General features: G+C 35.7%; 1 protein-coding gene across 1 annotated transcript; it reads left to right on the top strand.

Annotated features, from left to right (window-relative positions):
• Positions 1-1,916: 1,916 nt before the first annotated feature.
• Positions 1,917-23,980, top strand: LOC131148769 (histone deacetylase HDT1-like). The gene is made up of 10 exons (XM_058098685.1): positions 1,917-2,055; positions 6,023-6,093; positions 6,189-6,400; positions 7,483-7,496; positions 7,593-7,640; positions 7,737-7,933; positions 19,905-19,997; positions 20,148-20,238; positions 23,397-23,526; positions 23,610-23,980. The coding sequence occupies exons 1-10, from the start codon at positions 2,043-2,045 to the stop codon at positions 23,668-23,670; spliced, it is 930 nt and encodes a 309-aa protein (XP_057954668.1). The 5' UTR covers positions 1,917-2,042; the 3' UTR covers positions 23,671-23,980.
• The last annotated feature ends 184 nt before the right edge of the window (positions 23,981-24,164 follow it).

Below are 24,164 nucleotides of genomic sequence, written 5' to 3'. Positions count from 1 at the left end.
AGGATTTCCATATGCAAATAATGTTGCTTCAAAGTTAGATTGGTAGCAAAGGGCTACGCACAGAAGGAAGGCATTGATTATAGTGAGGTATTTTCTCCAGTTGTTAAACATTATTCCATTTGAATTTGTTGGTTTTGGCAACACAATTTAATCTTGAACTAGTTTAGCTCGATGTAAAAACTGCATTTTTACATGGTGATTTGGAAAAAGAAATCCATATGACTCAGTCAGATGGATTTTAGGTTGCTGGAAAAGAAAATTGGGTAAATCGTTGTATGGTTTAAAACAGTCTCCAAGACAGTGGTACAAACGATTTCATCAGTTTATGATGGGTTAGAAGTACATCAAAAATAAACATGATCATTGTGTTTATTTTCGCAGACTACAAAATGGATATTTTATATATTTACTCTTGTATGTTGATGATATGTTGATAACTTCAAATAATATGGAAGAAATCAATATATTGAAAAGTTAGTTAAATCAAAAGTTTGGGATGAAATATGTTGGTGCAAAAAGAAGATACTTGACATGGAGATTTGCAGAGACAAAATGAGAGGAATAGTTAGTTTGTCTCAGAAACAATATTTGAAGAAGGCAATGCTCCTCATTTCAGGCTTAGTGCGGCTTTATGTCCTAAATCAGATGAGGAACGTAAGTATATGTCACAGGTTCCTTACGCAAGTGCTGTTGATAGTCTGATGTATGCAATGGTTTGTATTAGACTTGATATTTCACAAGCTGTTAGTATGGTGAACAGGTATATGCATGATCCGGGTAAGGGACATTGACAAACTATGAAATGGATTTTGAGATATATTATGAATATGATTGATATTGGTATAGTATTTAAGAAAAATAATATTATTGATCAACATGTTGTTGGATATGTGGATTCTAATTTTGCAGGTGATCTGGATAAACGTCGATCAACTACTGGATATGTTTTTACATTTACTAATAGTCCAGTGAGTTGGAGGTCTACCTTACAGTCTACCATTACCTTGTCTACAACAGAAGCAGAGTACATGACAGTTTCAAAGGCTGTTAAGGAAGCTATTTGGTTGTAGGGTTTACTTGAAAATTTGGGAGTTGTTTAGAAGCACATTGTTGTGTTATGTGATAGCCAGAGTGCTATTCATTTGGCAAAAAACCAAGTCCGCCATGCACGAACTAAGCACATCGACATTCAATTTCATTTTATGCGGGATATTATTGATGGAGACAAAATATTTCTTTAGAAAATTGCTACAACTGAAAATCTCGCAGATATGTTGACTAAGATTGTGACAACAATCAAGTTCAAACATTGTTTGGACTTGATCAATATCCTGCAAGTCTGAATATTTTTATAAGGCGTCGATGATGTGAACTCTAGAAAATGCTGGTGATTGAAAAATTTGTTAAATTTATTGTCAAGGTGGATATTTGTTGTTTTTTGTCTCACATTGGTAGAATAGTTTCACATTGGTATAAAAAGTTGTTTTTGAATTTTTTGTATTATTTGTCCCACATTGGAGATAAGTGTTTTTCGAACTTGAAGTTGAAGCTATATAAAGAGCTCGATGATGTAGGTAATTTTATACCGAATTTTGTTAATTTATTGTCTTATTCTTTTTATTGTTTTATTATTAATTTTTGCATTACTTTAGTTTCTTATATATTAAATAACAATAATTGTAGTATTGGTGTTTGACACAAGTGGGGTGTTCGACACAATACATTCAATTAATGAAAAAAATATTTTATTAATAAAATAAATTTTTTTATATATACTTAATGATGACCAATAATTGACTAGTGAAGGTCTAGTTTGTTAATAAAATTAAATATAAGGATTTTTTTTATAATTTTTTTGAAAATTTAAGGAATAGAGTGTAATTGTTAGAAGAGCGAGGGGTGTTATTTGAGTTTATCATGCATTAATTAATTTATAAATAGTCCCTCCCTCTCTATTCGAATCTCTTAGCCCTAGCGCCCCCCACACTTCCTCAGTCTCTCCCTCTCCCTCTCTCTCTCTGAGCCCTAGCTCTCCGTCCTCCATGGAGTTCTGGGGTAAGTTTTCTGCATTTATCATCTCTCCATTTGCTTCTTGTTTGATGCTTTTTGTTTGTTTGTTTATTTGGTTGCCCTATTCACCTATTTTATATAGCGTCTCTGCTTGTTGAGTTGTTCGTAACTTTCTTCTTTTTAAGGTGGTTTGGAATTCATACTGTTTTGATTTTGTGTGTTATTCGGTGTTTGAAGCTGCTTACTATTGATGTTCGTGAAATAGCCAACTGCCGCTTGCTAGTGCGTTGCTTATCGTTTCCCTTGTGTTTGAAATTTCATTTGATTGTTTATTATTATTCTGAGTATTTTTTTTAAAAAAAATTCATTCATCAAAATTCTGTTACTTTGGAAAACAGGAAAGCATGTCTGAAAAAAATGTGAATAATTTTTCATTGCCTGTTAATTGGGATTTTACAGAAACAGATAGTAATACACGAATATAGATTCACTAGTAGACGCTGTGTGACATTGTTGCTAAAGCTGAAAGTGTTGTTGTCAAAGCCAGCCGATTGGAGCACATAAATCCATGCACCTCCAATGGACTGCTGGCCATAACATTTCCATCTGTGGAAATATCATTACCTTGCATATGTTTGTGGCCTTAAAATGATGGAACATGTTGGCTAATCTTCGTGAATCTTTTTCTAAATTCAATAGTTCCTCATTGCTTGCAGATTTATGGTTTTTAGGGCCTGTTTGGTAACTTCACAAATTTCCTGTGTGTTTCTTGTTTCCATTTCCAAATGTTCTTGTTTTTATTTGTTTAGTATTTGAGATTTTGAAAATGGAATTCTTCTGGCAATGCCAACTGTTTGGATTTTTTTTTTAAAAATACAAAAGCAAATGTATTTTCTTTGCATGTGAATTGTGATGATGTTTTTTTAATATTCCATCATTAGTCTTTTCCTATGCTGTAAATCCTGATATCTCATATTGCAGGCATACTAGATCAGATAGATGTTTTTTGTTAGGTGATATCAATTTTTATTTTTTTTTCAAATTCATTCATATGCAATAATATATATTTTTTAACATATATCGTAGGGATTTCATTAGTTCTAATCGCCAAAAATGCATGTAGGGCATGTTTGTTATCGTGGTTGTAGGTGGCAGTTGTTGCAGTTCACAGCTAATATTGCTGTTGCAGTTAGCAGCTGTTGCAGCTAGCAACTGTTGTGGTTGGATATTGTAGTTAAAAAAACTACGATTTAGAACTTTGTCGACTTCTTATTTTTGAAATATTATTAACATTTTGCAACTGCTAATGCAATAGTTAGACCATTTCAAACACTTAGAAAAAGCATTAAAGATTGCCAACGCTTAAACTGATAAGAATACCGGATGCAACCCCCAAAAGCATTTCAAAGCATTAAATCAAGCATGTGTATTTATTGATGTCTGAATTATCAAGTATCTACTAGAAAAATAAAAAAAGATGAAATTATATGCCATACAACACTACAGATAGTGGAGGCTTACCTTATGAGTAGAGGGAGATGGGTGAGGGAGAGAGGTGTGAATGGAAATGGGGAAGAATAAAATAAGAAGCGACATTCAAGTAAAATATGTCTGTTGCAGCGGCCAAAGATGAAAAAGAAGACAAGCACTGTTGTGAAAACATTTTTATTTTGGGGGTGGGAGAGGGACAATAAAGAGAGACATCAAAAGAAGAAGAGGAAGATGGTGATGATGATGATGATGGAGGACGAGGAGGAGGTGACAGAGTGAGAGATGGATATCTGAAGGAGGAGGAGGAGAGCAGGAGATTCAACGCTTGTGGGAGGGCTGGTTTTGCCAGAGAAAAGGTTTTGAACCTGAATGTTACGGAACACAAGGCTTAGTTCAGCACCTCTTCCACCGCTTAAAGCGTTTCCAGTTGTTTTAAGAACAAGCGGAAAAATGTTTTATGCATTTCCAGTTTTTTGCTTAGATTTTGTAATTGATGCCATTTTTATACCTGTTGTTTTTATAGTGAAAATGGAATACTGAATATATTTTCTGTTGTCAATTTCAAAAAAATTTAAAACAAAGGGAAATAAAATAAAAACAGTGCTGAACAATGCCAACAGACCCCTAGTTTTCTTTGATTTGGCTTTTAGAATTTCTGCACTTGTCATGCATAATTTTTTCAATTTTTTAACTTGAAAATTGAAAATTTTAAAGTACATCAGTCAAACATGCCCAATGGAGATAACCTTCTACTGTATGTTTCAATAAAAAGGTCGTCCTTAGGCGACAAGCTCCCTTCTTTGCCAGGGTAGCAGTAGGGTCGCCGCAGAGTAAGCAGTCTTACCTCTGCTTTTATTCTGAGAGGCTGTGTTTTTACTATTTGCATGCGAGGGCTTGTGCATTTACCTTTATTCAATGTAATCTTTTGTTACTTTTCTGGTTTGCCTCTTATGTATATTTTCATATCTGCAAGCATTTCGATTGCTACAAGATGTAAATGTTCTTTTTCACATTTTATTGCGTATGATAAAGGGATTAGTAACCAGTGCTACAGCGCTGTATTTTTACAAGTACTAGTAAATATGTCACATGTGTCACACGTGATTACTCATAAATAATATTATGTAAAATATTTTTATAGTTCTTAATAAAGTTTAAATTTTTAGTTAAAAGGATTTTTAATGTTCGAGTCTTAACTTATTTAAAATAAAACTTTACATGTATATTTTTCTAATTTTTCTTGATTTAAAAAAAAAAATGTTTTATCTTACTTTAGAAGATGATAATTTTTTTTGGTCTACAAATGATTTACACTATTCAAACTTTTATATGTAATATATACACTTTTAGCTTAGTTTGTTTCTTTAGGTAAATGATGTTTTTGTTTTTTAAGGTTTAAACACTCAACTTATCAAATGTGGATTTTATAAATATAATTTTATCTATTTTGGTTTGATATACTTTCTTTTGGAATGTAAAGACATAGATATAGATATGTATCTATTTTAGTTTGTTTATTTTTTTTAACCAAATTAAAGTTTTTTCTTTTGTGTTCAAACAATATCTTCTAGATATTCTAACCATAATTTTTAAAATGTATTTTTGGTTGAGTTTACTTTCTATATATAGTAGGAGTATACTTCTTTTAGGAATATTTGATTTTCAAAAGATAAGGACTTTTTTTGTGGATCAAATGGTTGACAATATTCATACTCATATATATAGTATGGGAATTTATTTAGTTTTAGATAGAAATTTTTGTCTTACTTTTAAGACATGGGGATATTTTTGTCCATAAATTGATATACACTATTCTTACTATTATATATGGCATAGATCACTGATAGTGTTATCTTTAACACCTCAAATAGCATAATTTATATGTCTAATTGCACTTTTTTTTTTGTGGATTTTAAAGTTCTTTCATAAGTCATGTAAATTTGTCTTTTAATTGCTTGAGCTGCTTTCTATCCAATATTGTCATGAAATGCGATGCAGAGCTTATGCTTGTCGGCATTATTTTTTTCCTTGATGCTGTTTGGTGTCACTATTTTTGTACTCCTCAATTTCAAGTTCTGGAAATTCCAGGGGCTGGGAGACAATTTTAGATTTCATTGGGCTCGAATAATATTTCTTAGATAGAAAATTAAACAATAATTTGAAATTTTTTTATCCTCAAACTTTGATTCATGTTTGTGCTCCCTTTTTTTCTATTCTTCCATCTGCCCAACAGGCAACAGCCCGTGCATTTTCTCATCTCAATCCCAACAGAAAAGAACGTCCAGGCATCACACCTTTCCCTGAAAATAGAATCTTTTATTTGGCAGTAACAGTTGTGATTGCAGTTGTATGATTTTAATCTGATGACCTTATGGACAGGCGCTGAAGTTGCCTATGTCTGTCAATGATCCCCCCATTTCCTTATATGTAGTTCATATTGCTCTCGATATGATGCATCCTTTTAGTTATGATACTTTGATTTACTGATCTTGTGTATATTTTTTCTTTACATTGCCTCCAGGTGTTGAAGTCAAACCTGGTCAGTCCCTTGAAGTGAATCCTGATTTTACCAAGATCATACATCTTTCTCAGGTTTATGATCTATGGACTTGTTCGCCTATCACTTGCATTTCACTTATTTTATTTGATATGTTCCTAATATATAGTGTGTGGATTTTATTTTCAAGGCTGCATTGGGTGAATCTAAGGACAAAGGGAAGGAATCTATCCCCCTTTTTGTAAAGATTGGTGATAAGAAGCTTGTTTTAGGAACACTATCCCCTGAAGTTTGCCCTCAGCTAGCTTTCGATATTGTGTTTGAGCAAAAGTTTGAACTCTCTCATAACTGGAAAAAAGGGAGTGTTTACTTTTTAGGTTATGAAGCTGTTGTTCCAGCTGGATATCCTTAACAATGTTCCAATTTTTCATTCAGTTGATGTTATATAATTTATCCTTCTTTTCTGTGAAGCTGTTGTGAATATCTTTAAGCTGTTTTGAAAATGTTGCCACCCTGACAAATGTAGTTCTGCTTTTTGAGTTTAATTTATTCATGTAATTGGTGTGACTTTTAATTGAGGTAAAAATTTGATGCTAGGAGCCCCATTCAATATACGAGGCATTTCATATATGTACGTATATGAAAGGGAATCTCGTACTTTGGTTTCTACTTTTTCTTTTTGTAAAATATCTCCATATATATATATATATATATATATATTACATTGAAAAATTTCTGGTAATACATAAAAATTCTATGTATCCTATAACTAACCTAATTATATCTACAAAAACATCTGTAACTAACTACTTATTGATTCTTAACTACCTATAATTTTTTCGTGTCTACTTCTTTACATCCTAATATACATTGAAAATTTTTAATTAAATTGTAAAAAATAGAGTAAAATAAAAAGTAAAGGATTATTTAATTTAATAGACATAATGAGATGGTTCATATTGTGTCAAATGATGTTAACTTTCTTTACCTTTTTTCCCATCTTTTCATCGTTTTGTTATCTTGAAAAATTAAGGGTCCATTGGTATTACTTTTAAAAAAAACCCTCAAACCAAAAATCAGAAAATTAAGGGGCAATACCTGTCATATAGCTTATTGTTGTTTGATCCATACAAGCAGAGTTATTAGTTGAAGTTTGATTTTGTGGAGCTAGACTATTTTTCATTTTGACAACAACTTAGCCTTTATGGCTTTATGCAACTGTTTGAGTGGATCTAATGTTCTTTATGGCAGAATTTCCCGACTGTTCATTTTCTTTCATTATTTTTTTATTTTTTTAAATTTTACCACTATATATGCTATTTGGCGCCTCGCTATATTGTATTTGAAAATTGTAAGGCCCAACCTTGTGTGTGGTGCCGAGGACATTTGAAAGTAGTGATGGTCGATATAAATCATTTTCCCCTTGAGCCCCCACCCTTTTTCTAACTTTTATTTCCTTGACTCTTTAATCTTTGGATTGCCACGAGCGACTATTCTGGTGAGTCATAAAATTGATTGTGTAAAAGTTCTCATGTAGTTGTAAGTTGTAACCCTAGAGTTGATTCTCAGTTCTGTATTTATTTTCATTTTTCAGACTCTGAGTCCGATTCTGAAGAGGAAGCTCCATTGCTGTCTGAGAATGGTACATAATACTTATTTTACTTGGTCTTAATTATATGCTACTCATTGATACCAGCTGAGTCTATTTTTTTTGGTCTTTTTCTGTTAAATGTTTCAGGAAATTTAGAACTAAAGGTTGAGGCTACAAAGGCTGATACGACTAAGGCTAATGCAGCCAAACCCGAATCTTCTGAAAAGCCAAAGGTGAAAATTGTAGACCCTAAAGAAAGCAAGTCCAAAAAAGATGAAGACAATGAGGAAGACAGTAGCGATGATGTAGATGAGGATTCTGAATCTGATGAATCTGATGATGAGGTATCACACTTGAATGTTTTTTCCTATTTAGTGATTTTAACTTCCTAAAATTAAATGTTTTGTATCTTTTAATGATACTGGTGATGGATATGGAGAGTTGCAATGTTCTATGTCGAACTGTCAAATAATATCCCACAGCCAATGATTGACTGAAAATAATTTTGAAATAGTAGTACCTAGGTGGAAAAGGGGGGAGGGGTGAATATCATTCAGATCTCATTGCGAAAAAGATTTTTTTATAGACATTAATTATCTTATCTATAACCTAATGCTTAACATGATATAATAGCATAAATATATTTATATACACACGTGTTTTAGTTATATATCCATATCCAAATACAATATATGAACTTCTAATAGATTGAAAATCTCAAAGAATTCATTCACTTCCAAGACACTCACTGCTATTGCTTTGAAGTTAACAAACACTCAGCTTTTTGCTATTGTTGAATGTAGAGAACCACAAGACTTAGACATTCATTGCTATTGCTTTAAGTAATGTAAAGTTGTACGTGTAGGATCCTTTTTATATTTCTTGGCTAAAATCTCTTGAATTTACGGCTAGAAAATTTTAGGTTTTATGTTGAAACCTCGGTTCTCCCACTCTAACGTATAACTCTGCCAATCAAATGAATCCATCATATGTAAGGCTTAAAGAAACGAAAGTGTCATGAATCCCTCAGTATTCTCTTGTTTGCTGTAATGGTGCGGCATGTATTTAACAGTTTAGGGGCGGTTTGATTCATAGCATGTTGAAAGATAGAAAAAGAAGAATTAAAGGAGAAAGAATATACATAAAAAGGAGCATAAGAAATCCTCCTAAGAATATTCCCAGTAATGTGATGTCTATGCCATCTCCACATATTTTCGGGCTAGAATCTGATGTGATTTGGCAAGTTTTGTGGGAACCCCATACCATGGGTATCCTAGTTTTGGGACTAGATTGGCCTCCTATTTTGGCTGATAGTAATGCCCCCATAACGTTGCATTAGTTCACACTATAATATTTATAATAATAAGAACAGGAATCAATAAAAATGAATGTAATATTATGTTATAATAATAATACTTAGTTGCATTTCAACTGTGCCTGTGCCTTTGATTTTCTGCATCTGAAATTTCTTGAACTCTTTTTTTACCATAAATCCAAATTTTCCTTGAATTATATCTTAATTCATAATCATGTCAACCTTTGCAACCAATTTCCATCTTTCCAGCTTCTTACCCTGGTAACCTACTGGGGTATCACCATTCTTTCAAGGTGGAATGAAAGGTTTTCAACTTCAAATGATTGGAGAATAATTCAACTCATATAAGATTATGTGGTTCTCAGAATGTCCTCAGTGGTGCTGAGTGATGAAGAATTTGTGTGGGTGTTGGTTCATATTATGGCATTTTGGTCAGGGCTATGTTGGTTAGATAGAGAGTATTGGGGGTTTGTTGTTCAGAGTGTAGGGAGGTTTTCTTCATCTGAAGCAACTTGGGAACATGTGGGGGAAGGTTTCTGTGTTTGGAGATGTACAGATAGGTAGGTCAAGCAGCTTTGTCCATTTCCCAGATGGGTTCAAAGTTGCTGGGTGGTGGAAGCTCCTGAGTACTTTGAAGGATATTCTTGGTCAAGAAGACATTAATTTGAAGGCTGAGGGGATGATCCTTTGTTGTTGCAAATGTTGGTTGACAGGTCTTCAAAGGACTGAGAAAAGTGGGAGACTGGGAGTCATACTGCTTCAAGAAGGTCAAATAAATCCTATGCTGAAGTTCATTGATCAGCTCTGGTGAAGGAGGCTGTGTTTGCTGGCGAGTGTGTGGTTTGCAGCTGTTGAAACCCTACTGTAAAGAGTCTGGGAAGATTTTTTGTAATTCACTGAACTGGTGGGAAGGGGATGGGATATGAGGATTTGGTTGGGGGGTTTTCAATTTCAAAGAAGCAGGGAATATAAGATTCAGGCCTTACTGTAAAAGGACTTAGACTAATGGGCCTATTAAAGTTAATAAGGGGCTGAGGTATTTAGGTTAAATGCAAGCCAGGGGAATGGGCCTATTTCTAAGGGAAGGTGGAGGAAAAAATGAGCTGTTGTTAAAAAGGATCTCAATGGAGTTTTGCGTTTGAAGAAGCCCAATTGGCTGAACAAAGTGAGGTTGAAGAACGGTACGAAACATAATAATTTACAGATGAGTGGTCCTGTGCAAAAGCCATTTCTTCTCAACTATTTTTCATTGGATCGTCTCAAAAAGCAAATGAACAAACAATTAAAAGAAATTTCATTTCAAGAGGATGAGGTGACAAGGAAAGCTCGTGTGACTTTAATGATGATTTGGAAAGCATGTGCAAGTTTGACGAGGGTTTATTGTTGGATCTGTTGATGGCAGAACAAGGGTGATGTAGGACAAGAAGCAAGACCTTGGGAGGATCCTTGCTGGTGAATAATTAAGAAGAGTAGGGTTAAGGAATTGTGAGGTTAAGTTAGTAGTTTATTATGTGTGTTAAGTATGAATTAGTTTAGGATTATGTGTATTTGGGGGTTGTTTGTAATATTTGTGTAAAGTAGGGGTATGTTTGTAATGTAATGCAGTTTTAGGAGTTTGTGTAATTTTATGTAAAGAGGCTTTCTTATAAATAGTGTGTGAAAGCCATGTTGTAGGCAGTTGTTGATGAATTTGAATTGAAGTTGAACGTGACTTTTCCCCCTGGTATCTCCTCTCTCCTCCCTTCCCCTTCTTCTCTTCTAATCTCTCCATGGCTGCAGAACCTTGATGCTACCCCTGCATCATTTTGGTATCAGAGCCCAACCATGATCTCCATTCTTCCATTTCAGTCCACCCATTCTCCTTCACTCTTCTCCTCCTCTCTTCCTCTTCTTCTCTTCTTGTTTCTTCTCTGTTGCTGATCTCCTGTTCTGTCCATAATTCCCTGCAGCCCAGCAGCAGTCTACCCTTTTCTTGTCTTCTTCTTTCCATCATCTCCATTAATCTCTCCTCCTCTGTTAATCTCTCATCTTCTTCTTCTTCTTCTTCTTTCCATTATCTCCATTAGTCTCTCCTTCTCTGTTAATCTCTCATCTCTTAGTTTCTATAATTTCAGTATTAAAAAAAATGAAAATCGAAAAGCAGTTCTGCAGTTTCAAAACTTTTCAGAAAATTCCAGCTGTGTCCCCATATCTTCGAACGCCACCTTCCAGCCACCATCCTGCAACACTCATACCACCAAAAACAGAACTTAGTTTCTATAATTTCAGTATTAAAAAAAATGAAAATCGAAAATCAAAAAGCAGTTCTGCAGTTTCAAAACTTTTCAGAAAATTCCAGCTGTGTTCCCATATCTTCGAACGCCACTTTCCAGCCACCATCCTGCAACACCACTCATACCACCAAAAACAGAACCCCCTAAAACCCTTCCCCTCAAAATTTCATCGCTCTCTGGCCACTGGAGGACGCTTACGTGCTGGCTAAACTTCTCCAGAAGCCAACCCCTTCAAAATACAAAATTGCTGGAGTTCTTTTGACATACAGCCACCACCACTGTATTCCCCAACTCCTGATCTACCCTCGCCTGAAAAATCATCACCGGAGCACCATTGCTGGTGGCCCATGCGCCCCACGCGCCAGTCACTGCGAGTGAGAGTGTCTGCTACCATCTCCTGTTTCCAGTCTGACAAGAATTGCCCAGCCACGATATTTTGGACTTTTTTCTGCAATATTTTGAGCTTCAAGAAAATATTTTGACTGTGGACATAATATATTGCAAGCAAATGCAATAACTTTTGGCACGGAACCCTGGATATTGTCACTCCACTAAAAATCCGGTTTTTATTGCTGTAATTTGTGAGTTTTCTTTGTCAGTTTGTTTCATTTCAGCCGGACAATCAATATCAAGGCGAATTGAAGATAGTTTTTGAGAAATTGGGAGTAAGGCTTGTGGAAAATTGTGTTGGAGGGTTGTTGGTGATATCTATGTTGCAACATATTTATATCCATAAATTCAGCCACATGGTGACAAATTATAGGAAAAAGGAATGTCCTTATCATACCTTGAGCACAATGTCAAGCTCTTCAACACCTTTCTCAGATGTGGATAAAAGGTTTGCAAAATCATTATTGATGGGGAAGATGTCCAATGAATTTGGTTTCCATAAATCACTCAAATGCAGCTCTATCTGGAACCTCACCCAGAGCCGTATGAGATGTTTTGGGTTGATAACTCTATTGTACACGTTTATGGAAGATGTTTGGTTCTCATCCAAATAATCCAAGTTTGCTTCTCCCTTTTGATCCTACAACATTTCAAAATTCGAGGCTGAATTTTTTAAATGATGCAGAAACAGTATCAAGGTTCTGCAGCCATGGAGAGGAGATAATTGGGGGGGGGGGCCTCACATTCAACTTCAATTCAAATTCATCAACTGCCTACAACATGGCTTTCACACACTATTTATAAGAAAGCCTCTGTACATGAAATTACACATAAACCCCTAAAACTACATTACATTACATTACAAACATACCCCTACCCCCAAATACACTTAATCCTATACTAATTAATACTAAACACATAATAAACTATAACTTAACCTCACAATTCCTTAACCCTAGTCTTCTTAATTATTCTCCAGCAAGGATCCTCCCAAGGTCTTGGTTCTTGTCCTACATCAAAGGGATAGAAGAAGGTATTGGTTTCTTCACAAAATAAGCCATGGTGTGAGGCCCCATCTAACATCCTAGTGATTTAAGTGGATGTTTCTTATCTAGGTAGCAGCAGGTGGCAGCAGATGAAGTCTTTGGAAGGTCCTCAAAAGAACCACATTTAGTGTTCACTTTATAAAAGAGCACATATAAATGGTTGAAATGATAGTTTCTCTAAGACATGCGCGACATGGGGGCAATCCTAGATATGTGATTTTTGGAATCTGGTAGTGGAGAGTTGCTAAGAGGCTTGATGGTTGGAAATGGGCTCTCTTTTCCCTAGGGGGTTAGAATCAACCTCATATAGGCCTGCTTATCTAGTATCCCATTATATTATATGTCTATTTTTTAGAATGCTAGTGAGGATTGCTAATAAAATTGAGAAAATCATGAGGGATTTCTTGTGGTTCGGAGTCGGAGGCTTTAGAGATTATTTAGTAAGATGGGACGAGGTTTGTAGGTCTATATTGGAAGGAGGGCTAAGTCTTAGAAATTTGGTGTTTTGAAAAAACAGCCCTTTTAGATAAGGTTATGGTGTTTTACCATAGAAGATCATGCCCTTTGGCATAGTGTAATTAGAAGCAAGTATGAGGTGGGTGAGAATCGGTGGGATACCAATGTTGGTTCACAATGTTCATCGGAGAGCCCTTGGAGATCTATTTCTCAAATTTATCTGTTGTTTATGCCTCACATTAAATTTGTGGTGGGGATGGGCTCTCAGATTCAATTTTGGAAAGATCCGTGGCTGGGGGATTATATTCTAGCCACATCTTTCGTTTGAGCTGAGGGTAAGATGGTATGATTTCTTTCTTTTGGTTGACTTGTGTAGCCTTTTGGTTTATTGGAATTTTAATTTCAGAAGACCTCTTAATGATAGGGGACTGTTGGAACTTTCATCCTTCTTGTTGTTATTGAACAACTGTCATCTTTCTTCAGCTAGGGATACTTGGTTTTGGGTTTTAAATAATTCAGGGGTATATTCTTGTTTTTTTTTTTTATTTTATTTTTTGACCTGTTTCCATGCTTGTTTTCCCATATATTTATCTATTTGGAAGGCAAAAGCTCCCCTAAAAATTAAGGCCTTCATATGGCTGATTGTGCTTAATAAAATCAACCCTAATAACTTGTTGCAGGTTAGGAGACCTTTGAAGGCCTTATCTTTAGATGTATGCGTGTTCTACTATACGAATTCTGAATCAACACGTCGTCTATTTTTACACTGTCACTATGCTTGGAGATTTTGGAATAATTCATTTGGTGTGATGGGAGAATCTTGGGTCTATCCAGCGTTAGTGGTGGGATTGCTCTCTATTTCTTTTGAGGGGTTTGGTAGGAGGTAGGAGACGATGGCACTACGGAAATATGATATTTTTGTAGTGTTGTGGGGATTATGGTTGGAGCATAATGCATGGGTGTTTTCAAGGAGAAAATTGAATTGGTACCTAGTTTGGGAGAAGATTCATTACCTAGTTTCTTTATGGTGTGTTGGGTTCGATTGCTTTAAGGGAGTTAGTTTTTTCGGATATTCAGCGAGATTGGAGAAATCTTCTGCTCTGAATTTATATTCTTTTTTTCTAATTTTTGTTTTATTAGTTTGTCTTTTCTGGATTTTTCCATAATTTTGACGAGAGAAGTCTTTTTCTCCTTTTTGTAAATTCTTCTCTTATCAATGAAATCTATACTTTTGTGGTTAGAAAAATGAAGATCATTGGTTGGAACCTAAGGGGTCCAGGAAATGTGAGAAAAAGGGGGTTTATTATGGAAATTTTGAATAGGAGTTGCTAGGATATTTTTTTTATTTAAGAAACTAAACTTGAGAGAGTGGACTAGGAGAGTGGGGTTTGAAGTATTTGGGAGGACAGATGTATGGAATGGGAGGTTCATCCATATTAGGGAATTCTTATTTTGTTATGCGGGGGAGATCACAAATTTCTTTTGCTAATTCTTTAGCTGCAGATGATGTTTATAGGCCTATGTGTAAGAGGTTGTAGGGTAGTTCTATTTTTGTGGTGGTTGGAATGATCATTTGAGGAAAGTGAGGTTGAGGAGCTTGTGTTTAGGATGGAAAGGATTAAGGCTCTGGGTCAGGAAGGGTTTAGCACAACTTTCTTTCAAGAATGTTGGGATGTGTTTAAGGGGGATTTAATGAAGTTTTTCAATGAGTTCTATTTTAATGGGATTTTGGCCAGAAGTATTAACTCTTATCTTTTGTAACCTTGGTGCCTAAGAAGAATAGGTCTATTAAAGTTTCGGTTTTTAGCTTATTAGTCTAGTGACTTGTGTGAAAGATTATTGCAAAGGTAGAGCTGATAACCTGAGTTCTATGAGGAGATACTATTTCAGAGGCTCAAAGTGCTTCTGTGCGAAATAGACAGATGATGGATGGTATTTTAGTAGCAAATTAGGTTGTTGAGGTTGTTAATAGAAGGAGAGAAAAATGGATTGTTTTTAAAGGATAATTTGAAAACATGGTTTAGGGCTTTGAGGGAGGTTAGGTGAGGGGATCTTCTTCTCCTCTTTTGTTTGTTCTTGTGGTAGTTATCTCAAGTGAGTAGATTGGTTCATAGGATTGGATAATATTTTCTTCTTACAAGGGTTATAGGAATATTTTTAAATGTGCTATTATTTTGCAAATGTTTGAGAGGGTCACCAATTTAAAAGAATATTTGGGCAAGAGTGGATAACTTGTATTAATGTCAGTCTGTTTAGATCTTGGGAACTGTCCTCTTTAGTTGGGTGTGGTATTCTTAATTTGCGTTCAATTTATTTGGAGTGCCTTTAGGTGGTAACAAGTTGGTTGAGTTTTGGGATCCCGTGGTGGAGAAGGTGTCCAAGAGATTGGATGGCGGAAGCATGCTTTATTTTATCTAGGTGGCATACCACCCTCATTCAGTCTTGTATTGCTAGTATTTCTCTCTGTTTCTTGTCTATTTTTAGAGCTGGGGCGTAGCTAGAAATATTGAGAAAGTTGTGAGAGATTTCCTGTGGTTTGCGGTGGGGGAGAAAAAGGACCATCTTAGTTAGTTTGGGTCGTTGTTTGTAGATTATAAAAGGAGCGAGGTTTGGGTCTTGGGAAATTGTTGTCTATGAACATCACTCTAATGGGTGAATGGTTGTGGCATTTTCCCCTAGAGGATTCTTCCATTTGGCTCAAAGTGTTAAAAATAAATTTGGTTTGCTGGATAAAGGGTGGGATGCTAATTTGGGGCCAAGATGTTGTGACAGTCCTTGGAAGGGTATTTCACAAATATATCTTATTTTTTATTTTGTATACTAAATTTGTTGTGTGTAATGGGTGCCCCATTCAGTTTTGGGAAGATGTCATTTATTTATTTAATTATTTTGGGGTGGGGGGTATGGGTTCTTTGTCTTGGACTAATTTTCCTCACACCTGTATAGATTATCATCATTGCACAATGAATCTATTCCTTTTTTTATTTATATTTGTATATTTGTAGATCTTTTGATGATAGGAAGGTCTTTTTAATGACTGCCATTCATGGGTTCTTGATTTGGGGGAGTACTATTGTAAGTCTTTTTTTAGCATTTGACCCATAAAACCATGCCCTTCACTCCTTCTGCATCATGGTTCAAAGTGGAAGGCCAACTTCCTCTCAAAGCTTAAGGCTTTTGTTTGTTAGTTGTTCTTAATAGGGTTAACACTAACATTCTGTCGTAGAGTAGGAGGTGTTTTAAAGCTATGTCTCTGGATGTATGTATTTTTTGATAATTCACAATGCGTCTCAAACCTGTTCCACCATTGCTTCTTTTTATTGAGGGTGTGGAATTATCTTTTTGGCCTGTTTGGAGAGTGTTGTGTGTGTCTAGAGTTGTTGAAGAAATTATTGGCCTTCTTATTTTTAGGTTATAGAAGGGGTAAAGTTGGGTTGGCATTGTGGAGGTGTGCACTTCTTGCTGTTTTGTCAGGGATTTGGTTGTAAGGGATGTCTTCGTCCATCTTTTGTATAGGATCAGAATTGGCCTCATGGGCTTTTTGAAGCAGATCGTTTCAAACAGCATTATTGGCAGGATTGGCCGTTTTGATATTTTTTATTTTTAATCTTCTAAGGAAGATTTCTTATGCTCCTTTTTTACTTCCTTTTCTCTTTAGTAAAATCTCTCTTCTTTTTTTCCCAAAAATAATGTAACACTATTGAAATTCTGAGACCATATTGGCCCCATTATTTCAATTAATGGGATTATTGTGTTGAATTTTTTTATTTATGATACTTGAAGCTTTTAGGACATGGATTTTAATTTGGTACATATTTTTAATAGGCTGGTTTTTGTGCGAGAAAGCATAATTATCCTTCATATGTTGTTGTTGTACTGGTCATTGTAATAATGGTAATCTTTTTGAAATGTCTACCAGTGTTCTCGTGTTATACCAAACGCTGACATGGGCGTCCTCTATGCATTGTTCGGAATCTTACAACACAAACCTAACAAATGAATTCCTATGAATGAGATGAGAGATAATTGAGTGGTCCCTCCATAGGATTGGATTTATATTAATCATTTTTTTTATTAGAGAGAGAGAGGGAGAGAGAGGGTAAGAAGTACACTTGAAAAAAATAAAAAACAAAAAAAAAGCAAAAAAGGAAAAAAATAAAGCAAAAAAACAAAAAAGACAATAATTAGAAACAATGTTTTAGAAGGCAAAGGCGCAAGGCAAGGTGTTTTAACCCTTTAGAGGTGAGGCGTAAGCTTTAAGGCGTTGGGGCGTAGGCCTTTTGAAATTTTTTTTTGAAAGATAAAAATATGTTAAATAAATTATATATATTTAAAATAAAGAAAAAAAAATGTAAAAATGAATAAAAAACTAGATATACTTTGCAAACTCCTTGTTGGCCATTCAATAATTGCTTACTTGAATACATGACATAAATCATTATAAGAGATAGCTATACCATTACAAAGTTCAAACTCTTTTCATAATCTAATATACAACTCAGTTATTTCAAAAAGGTTAATGTTCAAGAGTTTTAGAAATCAACTCATATTATGACATTCCTTTTACACTAACATGTAGTTAAAATTTTCTAACCAATTCTAACTTGAGAATCACACACACAAAATGCGTAAGCCTCAACTAAAAGGCGCAAAAGCGCGCCTAAAAATGCGTAAGCTTCAGCATGTAATGTGTTAGCCTTTTTGGAAGTTGATACTTTAGATTGAGCCTCAAGGTGTTGTAGCCATGCCTTGCCTTGCCTTGAGGCGAGCCAAAAGGTGAGCCTCAATTGAGCCTTTTAAAACACTGATCAGAAAGAACAATTGACCAAGGAAATCACTTTTCAAACCCTTCCCATCGCTAGTCACTGAGCACTTCAGATTTGCTAGCTTCCTTTGACCTTTTTTCATTTTGAATTAACCCCCAATAAAACACACTTCATCATTGTTATTATCTAAAAAATTTCCCCATTTCTTTACCTCATTTTTTTTAGCTAATTCCATTATTTCCTATATACTTGATCCTAGCAAGTGCATCTTCCACAATACTCAAATTATTTGACCTTATCTCATTGGAATACTCTCTCTTCACATTGTATACTTTTTCTCATTTCTGCACCCATAAGAGCAGCCTCTGACGAGCATACACCTTTGGACCCTTAGATTTTTCCGATTTAAAACCTGAAGTATCAGATTTTGTACCCAAACCAGCTTTGTTTTTTCCATTACTCCTGGATATACCAGCCTCTAATCCTTCTGCAAAACCAAAATCAACAACTGATCTGACACTTATGTAAATATCACCATTTTCCTCCTGAGCGGTATTCAAAACCAAGCTAGTCTTCCTGATGACACACTGAATGTTTAGCCACACTAAATTTTTCTTGTATAATTGGAGAGAGGCCTTTTGACTTTGTTGACAATTTTTTGACTGTTCCTGACTCTCTTTTCTGACTTAAGTGAATTTCAGCTAGGGGAATGTACCTGATCACTAATGGGATTGGATCTGAGATGAGCCTGGTCATCCATACCCTCACAATGGGCCTCTATGGAAGCAAGACCCAGCTGAGAAAACCCCTGTTGAGAACCCTCTTTGGGACACATAGATAGGCCCAAAGAATTATTATTTATACATTGGGCCTGTTCTATGAAATAACTTGGTTTTAATAATAAAGAAGAACTTCCTTTGACACATACTTGGCTCAAGTACAGGATGAGGACCAGCTGACCCAGTCCAGTCTTCATGCCCCATTCTTCCCTGATAGCAACCCTACTCACCTCTGCGATGCTCGCTGCGACCACTGGAGCCCTATATGCATTTTTGCTGTTTGGATGTCCTCCTTTGGGTATTTACCATGAGAATTATCTGGAACCATCACTCTTGAATCCTTCAGTCACATATATTCCCCACACTGAAAACATAAATGATCTTATTTCAAACAACTTACTTCTCCTTTATGTGATTTATTTTCCAGTACCACCTTACTCCATCACCTGGGATGTCAAGAGATTGATGCACCAGCTTCTTCAAGAACAAGCCGAAATTCCTTCATGAACTCATAGAACTCTTCCGCAAATATTTGCCATCCATTACCTTTTTCACCTTCAAAAATAAAAATCGAAAACTTATTCCCTTTCTCCGTCTGCCCTTGCTCCAAAAACATCCCCACCCTTGTCCACCTAATCACCAGCAAACATAGATGACTTCCCTTATGAGTGCTTCTGGAATCCCTATCCATCTGAATATTGGCAACCCTAAAAGCTTCTTCCTTGAAGAGTTTAACCGATAGATTTCTAGAGATGTTGTTCTTGAACATGCACAAATAAGGAGTCTCCTCGTTCCTCTCCAAGCTCAAATAAGATTATTCATCTTTGACCTGTGCCAAGCGCCTTAACATCTGCTATTCGCACGACCATGTTCAGTTTTGAGTGAGGATGAGAATCGTTTTGTGAGATTTAGAGAAACCCATTAGTACGATAGCAAAGTTCTCAAATTTCTTTTCTATGGTATATACTAATCATTAAATGTTATATTAAAGTTTGGATCCACACAAGTGACAATTAGGCTCAATTTTTGGCTGCATTGTGTGGGTTTCTACACCACATTAGTGAGTCCAAACCCTAATATAACAATGTGATTGTTGTGTTCCAAGTCCTATGTGGAGGGGTTGTTCTCTTGGAGTCTTCCTTGAACAAGATTCCTGAGAATGTCATTCCATGGAATATTTTGATCTACAAACCAAAAGCCACCTTATTTTTAATTGCATTATTCATTTTTTTTTTTAAATTTATCTTTTTATATGTTTTGGTTTTATTTGTGTGATGGATTGTTGTGTAGGAAATGGACCAAATGGTTGATGGTGACGATAGTTCCGACGACGATGAAGATGATGAAGAGGATGAGGATGAAGATGAAGAAACGCCAAAGAAGGTATTTTATGTTACCGTTGTGGTTCATTTAACTTCCTGATTGTTCCACCTTCTTTCATTTCTTTCTCTTTCAAAGAAAGAGTTTGAGGTGATGCTTATCGAGTTGTGTGAACTCTATTGAGCATAACTCATGTTATGTTTAATTTTTTAGGCTGAACCAAGCAAGAAGAGACCCTCTGAATCTGCCGTAAAAACACCTGTTCCAGATAAGAAAGCCAAATTGGTTTCACCTCAGAAGACAGGTGATCCCCTAATTTCTTTTCTTGATATTCAATAATCTTTTTGTTCTAAGATATGTCAATTAACCATCTTTGTTTTAAGATGCACAACTCTATTCCATATGACTGTTTCTTTGTTCCTTATTCCCCCCAATTTAGTCATTGTACACATTAGAACGTACATATTTGATCTTTAGGAGAACCAGCTATGCACCCTACGGGAGTGTTTTAACTGATTTCTTTGATTGCATGGACACGGGAGTAAAATATTCCTTCTTCTCTTTGAAAAGATTTGCTGAGGTATTATTAAGCTTTATCTACTTATGCACAGATGCTGTGTGCATTCGCATGTATGCAATGCAAGGGATATAATACTGCCATATGGCATCAAGCTTGCTCACAAAAATTACCTAACATGAAATAACTGTTCTACATATTGGAATGTTTGATCTTTATGAGCACTAGCCATAAATCCTGCAGGTATGTTTTAAATAATTTCTACGATTACATGGACATAAGAGCAAAATATATATTTTTTCTTTCGAAAGATGCTTAGGTATTACTGAGCTCTATCTATAATATCAAATGATCATTCCACATATTAAAGTGTGTCAAAACTAGCCATGGTTCAGTGTTTTGAACAATTTTTACCATCACGAGTATGATCAAGTAAAAGATTCCTTGCTCTTTGGAAAATAGTCATGCCACCACCATATGGCATCAAGCGCCCTCACAACAATGCCATATGCAAAAATTGTCTTTCTCAATGTTGTTTTGGCCAATGAAAATAAACTTCCATTTCTTGATTTCTATCAAAATTTTTCTTTGTGCTGGTATAAATGTCCTCCCCGATGCAATTGCATGTTTAGCAGTGTCACATAAATTTACATTGGCCTATCAACATTCTCCTGTACTCCCAGTGTTCTTTGCCATTTAATGGTTTTGGGGTCACTAATTTACTAAATTTTCTCCAATTAGAAAGCATTTTAGTAGCTCTCAGTTCTTTGGGTGGATGAGCACTTGTGAAAAGTGAAGGAAAACCCTCTTTAGTCTATAACATGCATTTATATGTATTTGCACACGGAACTCCCTGCCGCACCTACAAAAGAGGGGAGGATGAATGAATAACTTGCCTTGTACGAATGATATGCTCAGTAGAAAAAGACGGCTCATAATTGAGTTAATGACAAATTTATTGGTGTGATGGTGCTGTCCATTGACTTAATATGGGGATTAATGGGCAACTCCTGGGTTTTCTCACTATATTGCCCCATGCATTCCTCAATATTTTGGCGGTTGCTAACAATACTCAAGCCATAACTAATTTTTTGGCATTTTTTTAGTTTAATGAGAACCATCAAGGAACTACATTCTAATAATACCATACATGCTTGGAATGCTTCCTGCTTGCCCCATTTGTCGTTTTTTTTGGCGTACATTTCATACATATGATGTTGCTAAGTGGATATATACCTAATTTTGAGTGCGCCTTTCTGGTGTGCACAACTTATGTTGGATGTCTCAGGATGAGCTTCTATATGAACTTCTCTTGAGCCTCTTTCAAGCATTAATCTCATGCTCTTTGCTGAATTCCCTCTATCTCTCTTTCATCTGTTTTTTTCTTTGGTCCATTAGAAGGCCCACTGGACCTGAGTTACATAGGATAGGTACCATCTGCCATCTCATACCTTGCTTCCCAAAGAACTAGAGACCTCCATTATAGAAGTCACATGAGTACTCCTACATGATGGCTCTTGGGGTCCTGTGCAGGTAGAACTCTCAAAGTAATCTTGGCACAATTCTGGTGAAGTATTGTCCATTTTGGTTCATTGGGCCTCCCAATTTTGCCCTGTTAAAAGCGCGTCCCAAAGTTGAAACCTAATCCATCCTTATATGGTCAAGATGCTTGATCAATTTTTTTGCAAATGTGTTTTGGGGCACATTATTAGGCGTTTTTGAGCTGAATTGCTATTGAAATGACTCAGCCTCAATGAATCCAGTTTGTTAAGGATTGACCCATTTGACAGCTCAATTTTTTCTTGTAATACATATATTATACTTCTAGAAGTAGATTCATGTGGTTCTAGTTTTGCATGAGCAATTGTTTTATAATCTTGAACAAAAAATACTCATAATTTAGAGTTGCTTACTAGTTAAAGGCCGGTGGCCATTAGCGTGCCCTAATCATTTTGAATTGAGAGGGTAAACATGAAAAATTATCATTTTAGTATTTTAGTTAATGAGGTTCTTTTTGAGCATTAAGAAGTACTTCACTGGGGAAAAGTCATTCTTGTGGAGTGGCTGGGCAGGTAGGTGTTGAAATTGTGGATTTTTTTTTCTTTTTTTGGAGAGAAACAAGTCATTTATGACAGGATGACCCTAGATTGAATCAGGTGAATCAGGTGATATGGAATGTGAGGGAGGTTGTCTTGAGGAAAATAAAAAATGGGGGCGACGAGCCTAAAATGTGGTGATGGTGATTTTATTTGTGACTGCCGATTATTATTTGATGAGTTCAGGAACAATATGGGGATTGTTCATATAAATCTGATTTAGTTGGTGATATATCCTATGTGCCACCAATGCCTCTTGAAGGTCGTAATGGTATTCAATATATTTTTGTGCTATGTTTTGCTCATATCTACATAATTTAAAATCCAAGGCCTCAGAGCTCCCAAACACTGGGCAAGAGTTTCCCCTCTAAATTGCACCTGACCCCTTTTTCTTACATTCCACAATGATTTTCGAGTCTTCCCCATTACAATGTTTCTTGGAACACATGGTTAGGCCGAACTGACGGGCCCTTCCAGAGGGAAAGCAGCTTGCAGCAAAGTTTGACACATTTTACTTCCTGATATAATGAGCACCATTAGTAGCTTTTCTGGTTGCCAGGTTATTTTAGTTATTTAATCTGATAAATGTGTTGCATATTTTTATTTCCTTGCTTGTGACACTTTTGAATTTACAAGCACATCTCATAATGAGGTATTTTAAAAGTCAAATGTATTTTTTATTTGCAATGAATTGTACATTCTTATATTCAGCTGGCGCTTGATAAAGTAGTTGCGGAATTTTCTAATTATGCATCTCCTAAGATAATTGAAGCTTGTGCCGCTACCTTTGCCTCAAACCGAGGGGAGGACTACACAATTGGCTTTACCCTGAAGTTATTTGTGGTGCAGGTGGTAAGAAGGGTGGTCATACGGCCACTCCCTATCCTAAGCAGGCTGCCAAGACTGCTGCCGCGAAGGACAAGCCAAAGGCTCAAACCCCGAAGTCTGGCGGCCAAGTCTCTTGCAAATCTTGTAGCAAGTCCGTTATCTATGACAGCGGAACCTCTGTTTTAACCTATAAACAATGAAGTAACGTTACTAACACTCTTGAGTTGTCTACAGGACTTTCAACTCGGAGAGTGCTCTGCAGAATCACTCCAAGGCTAAACATAGTGGCAAATAGACTCCTTACCGCCCAGTGTTCGCTGCTGTTGCATCTTCTGGCATTTGTGGGCAGTTAACGGTGTGAGAAATATAGAGCAATGTGTTTCTAAGTTTTGGTTACTTTCTTTTTTGGGTAGTAAGCGTTGAAACTCGTTCTAGTAGTAGCGTTAAAATGCTTAGTTCTTTGTACTAGTATTTCTATTGGTTACCTCTATTTTGATGGTGTTTTTGTATTGTGTTATTTAATGTTGCATCATACTATAGACCTATTATGGTCCGTTCCTTGCGTGGATGTCATATATGCGAGAGCTTTGTGCATTTGATAGTTATTATTATTATTATTACATCATACGTTTTAGCAGAAAATTATTACTTCTCACCTATGTTATGTTTGGAAAGAGTTTGTAAGAAAAAAAAGGAGGAAAAGAAAATAGGAAGGAAGATTAAGCTCTCATTTGAAACTTGAAATGAAAATTTAAAGGAATTCATCTCTTCATGTTTGGTTAGGAAGAA

This window comes from Malania oleifera, chromosome 2 (genome assembly GCF_029873635.1).
Source record: "Malania oleifera isolate guangnan ecotype guangnan chromosome 2, ASM2987363v1, whole genome shotgun sequence".
Classification (NCBI taxonomy): Eukaryota; Viridiplantae; Streptophyta; class Magnoliopsida; order Santalales; family Ximeniaceae; genus Malania; species Malania oleifera.
This window is presented reverse-complemented; position numbering and strand designations above follow the sequence as displayed.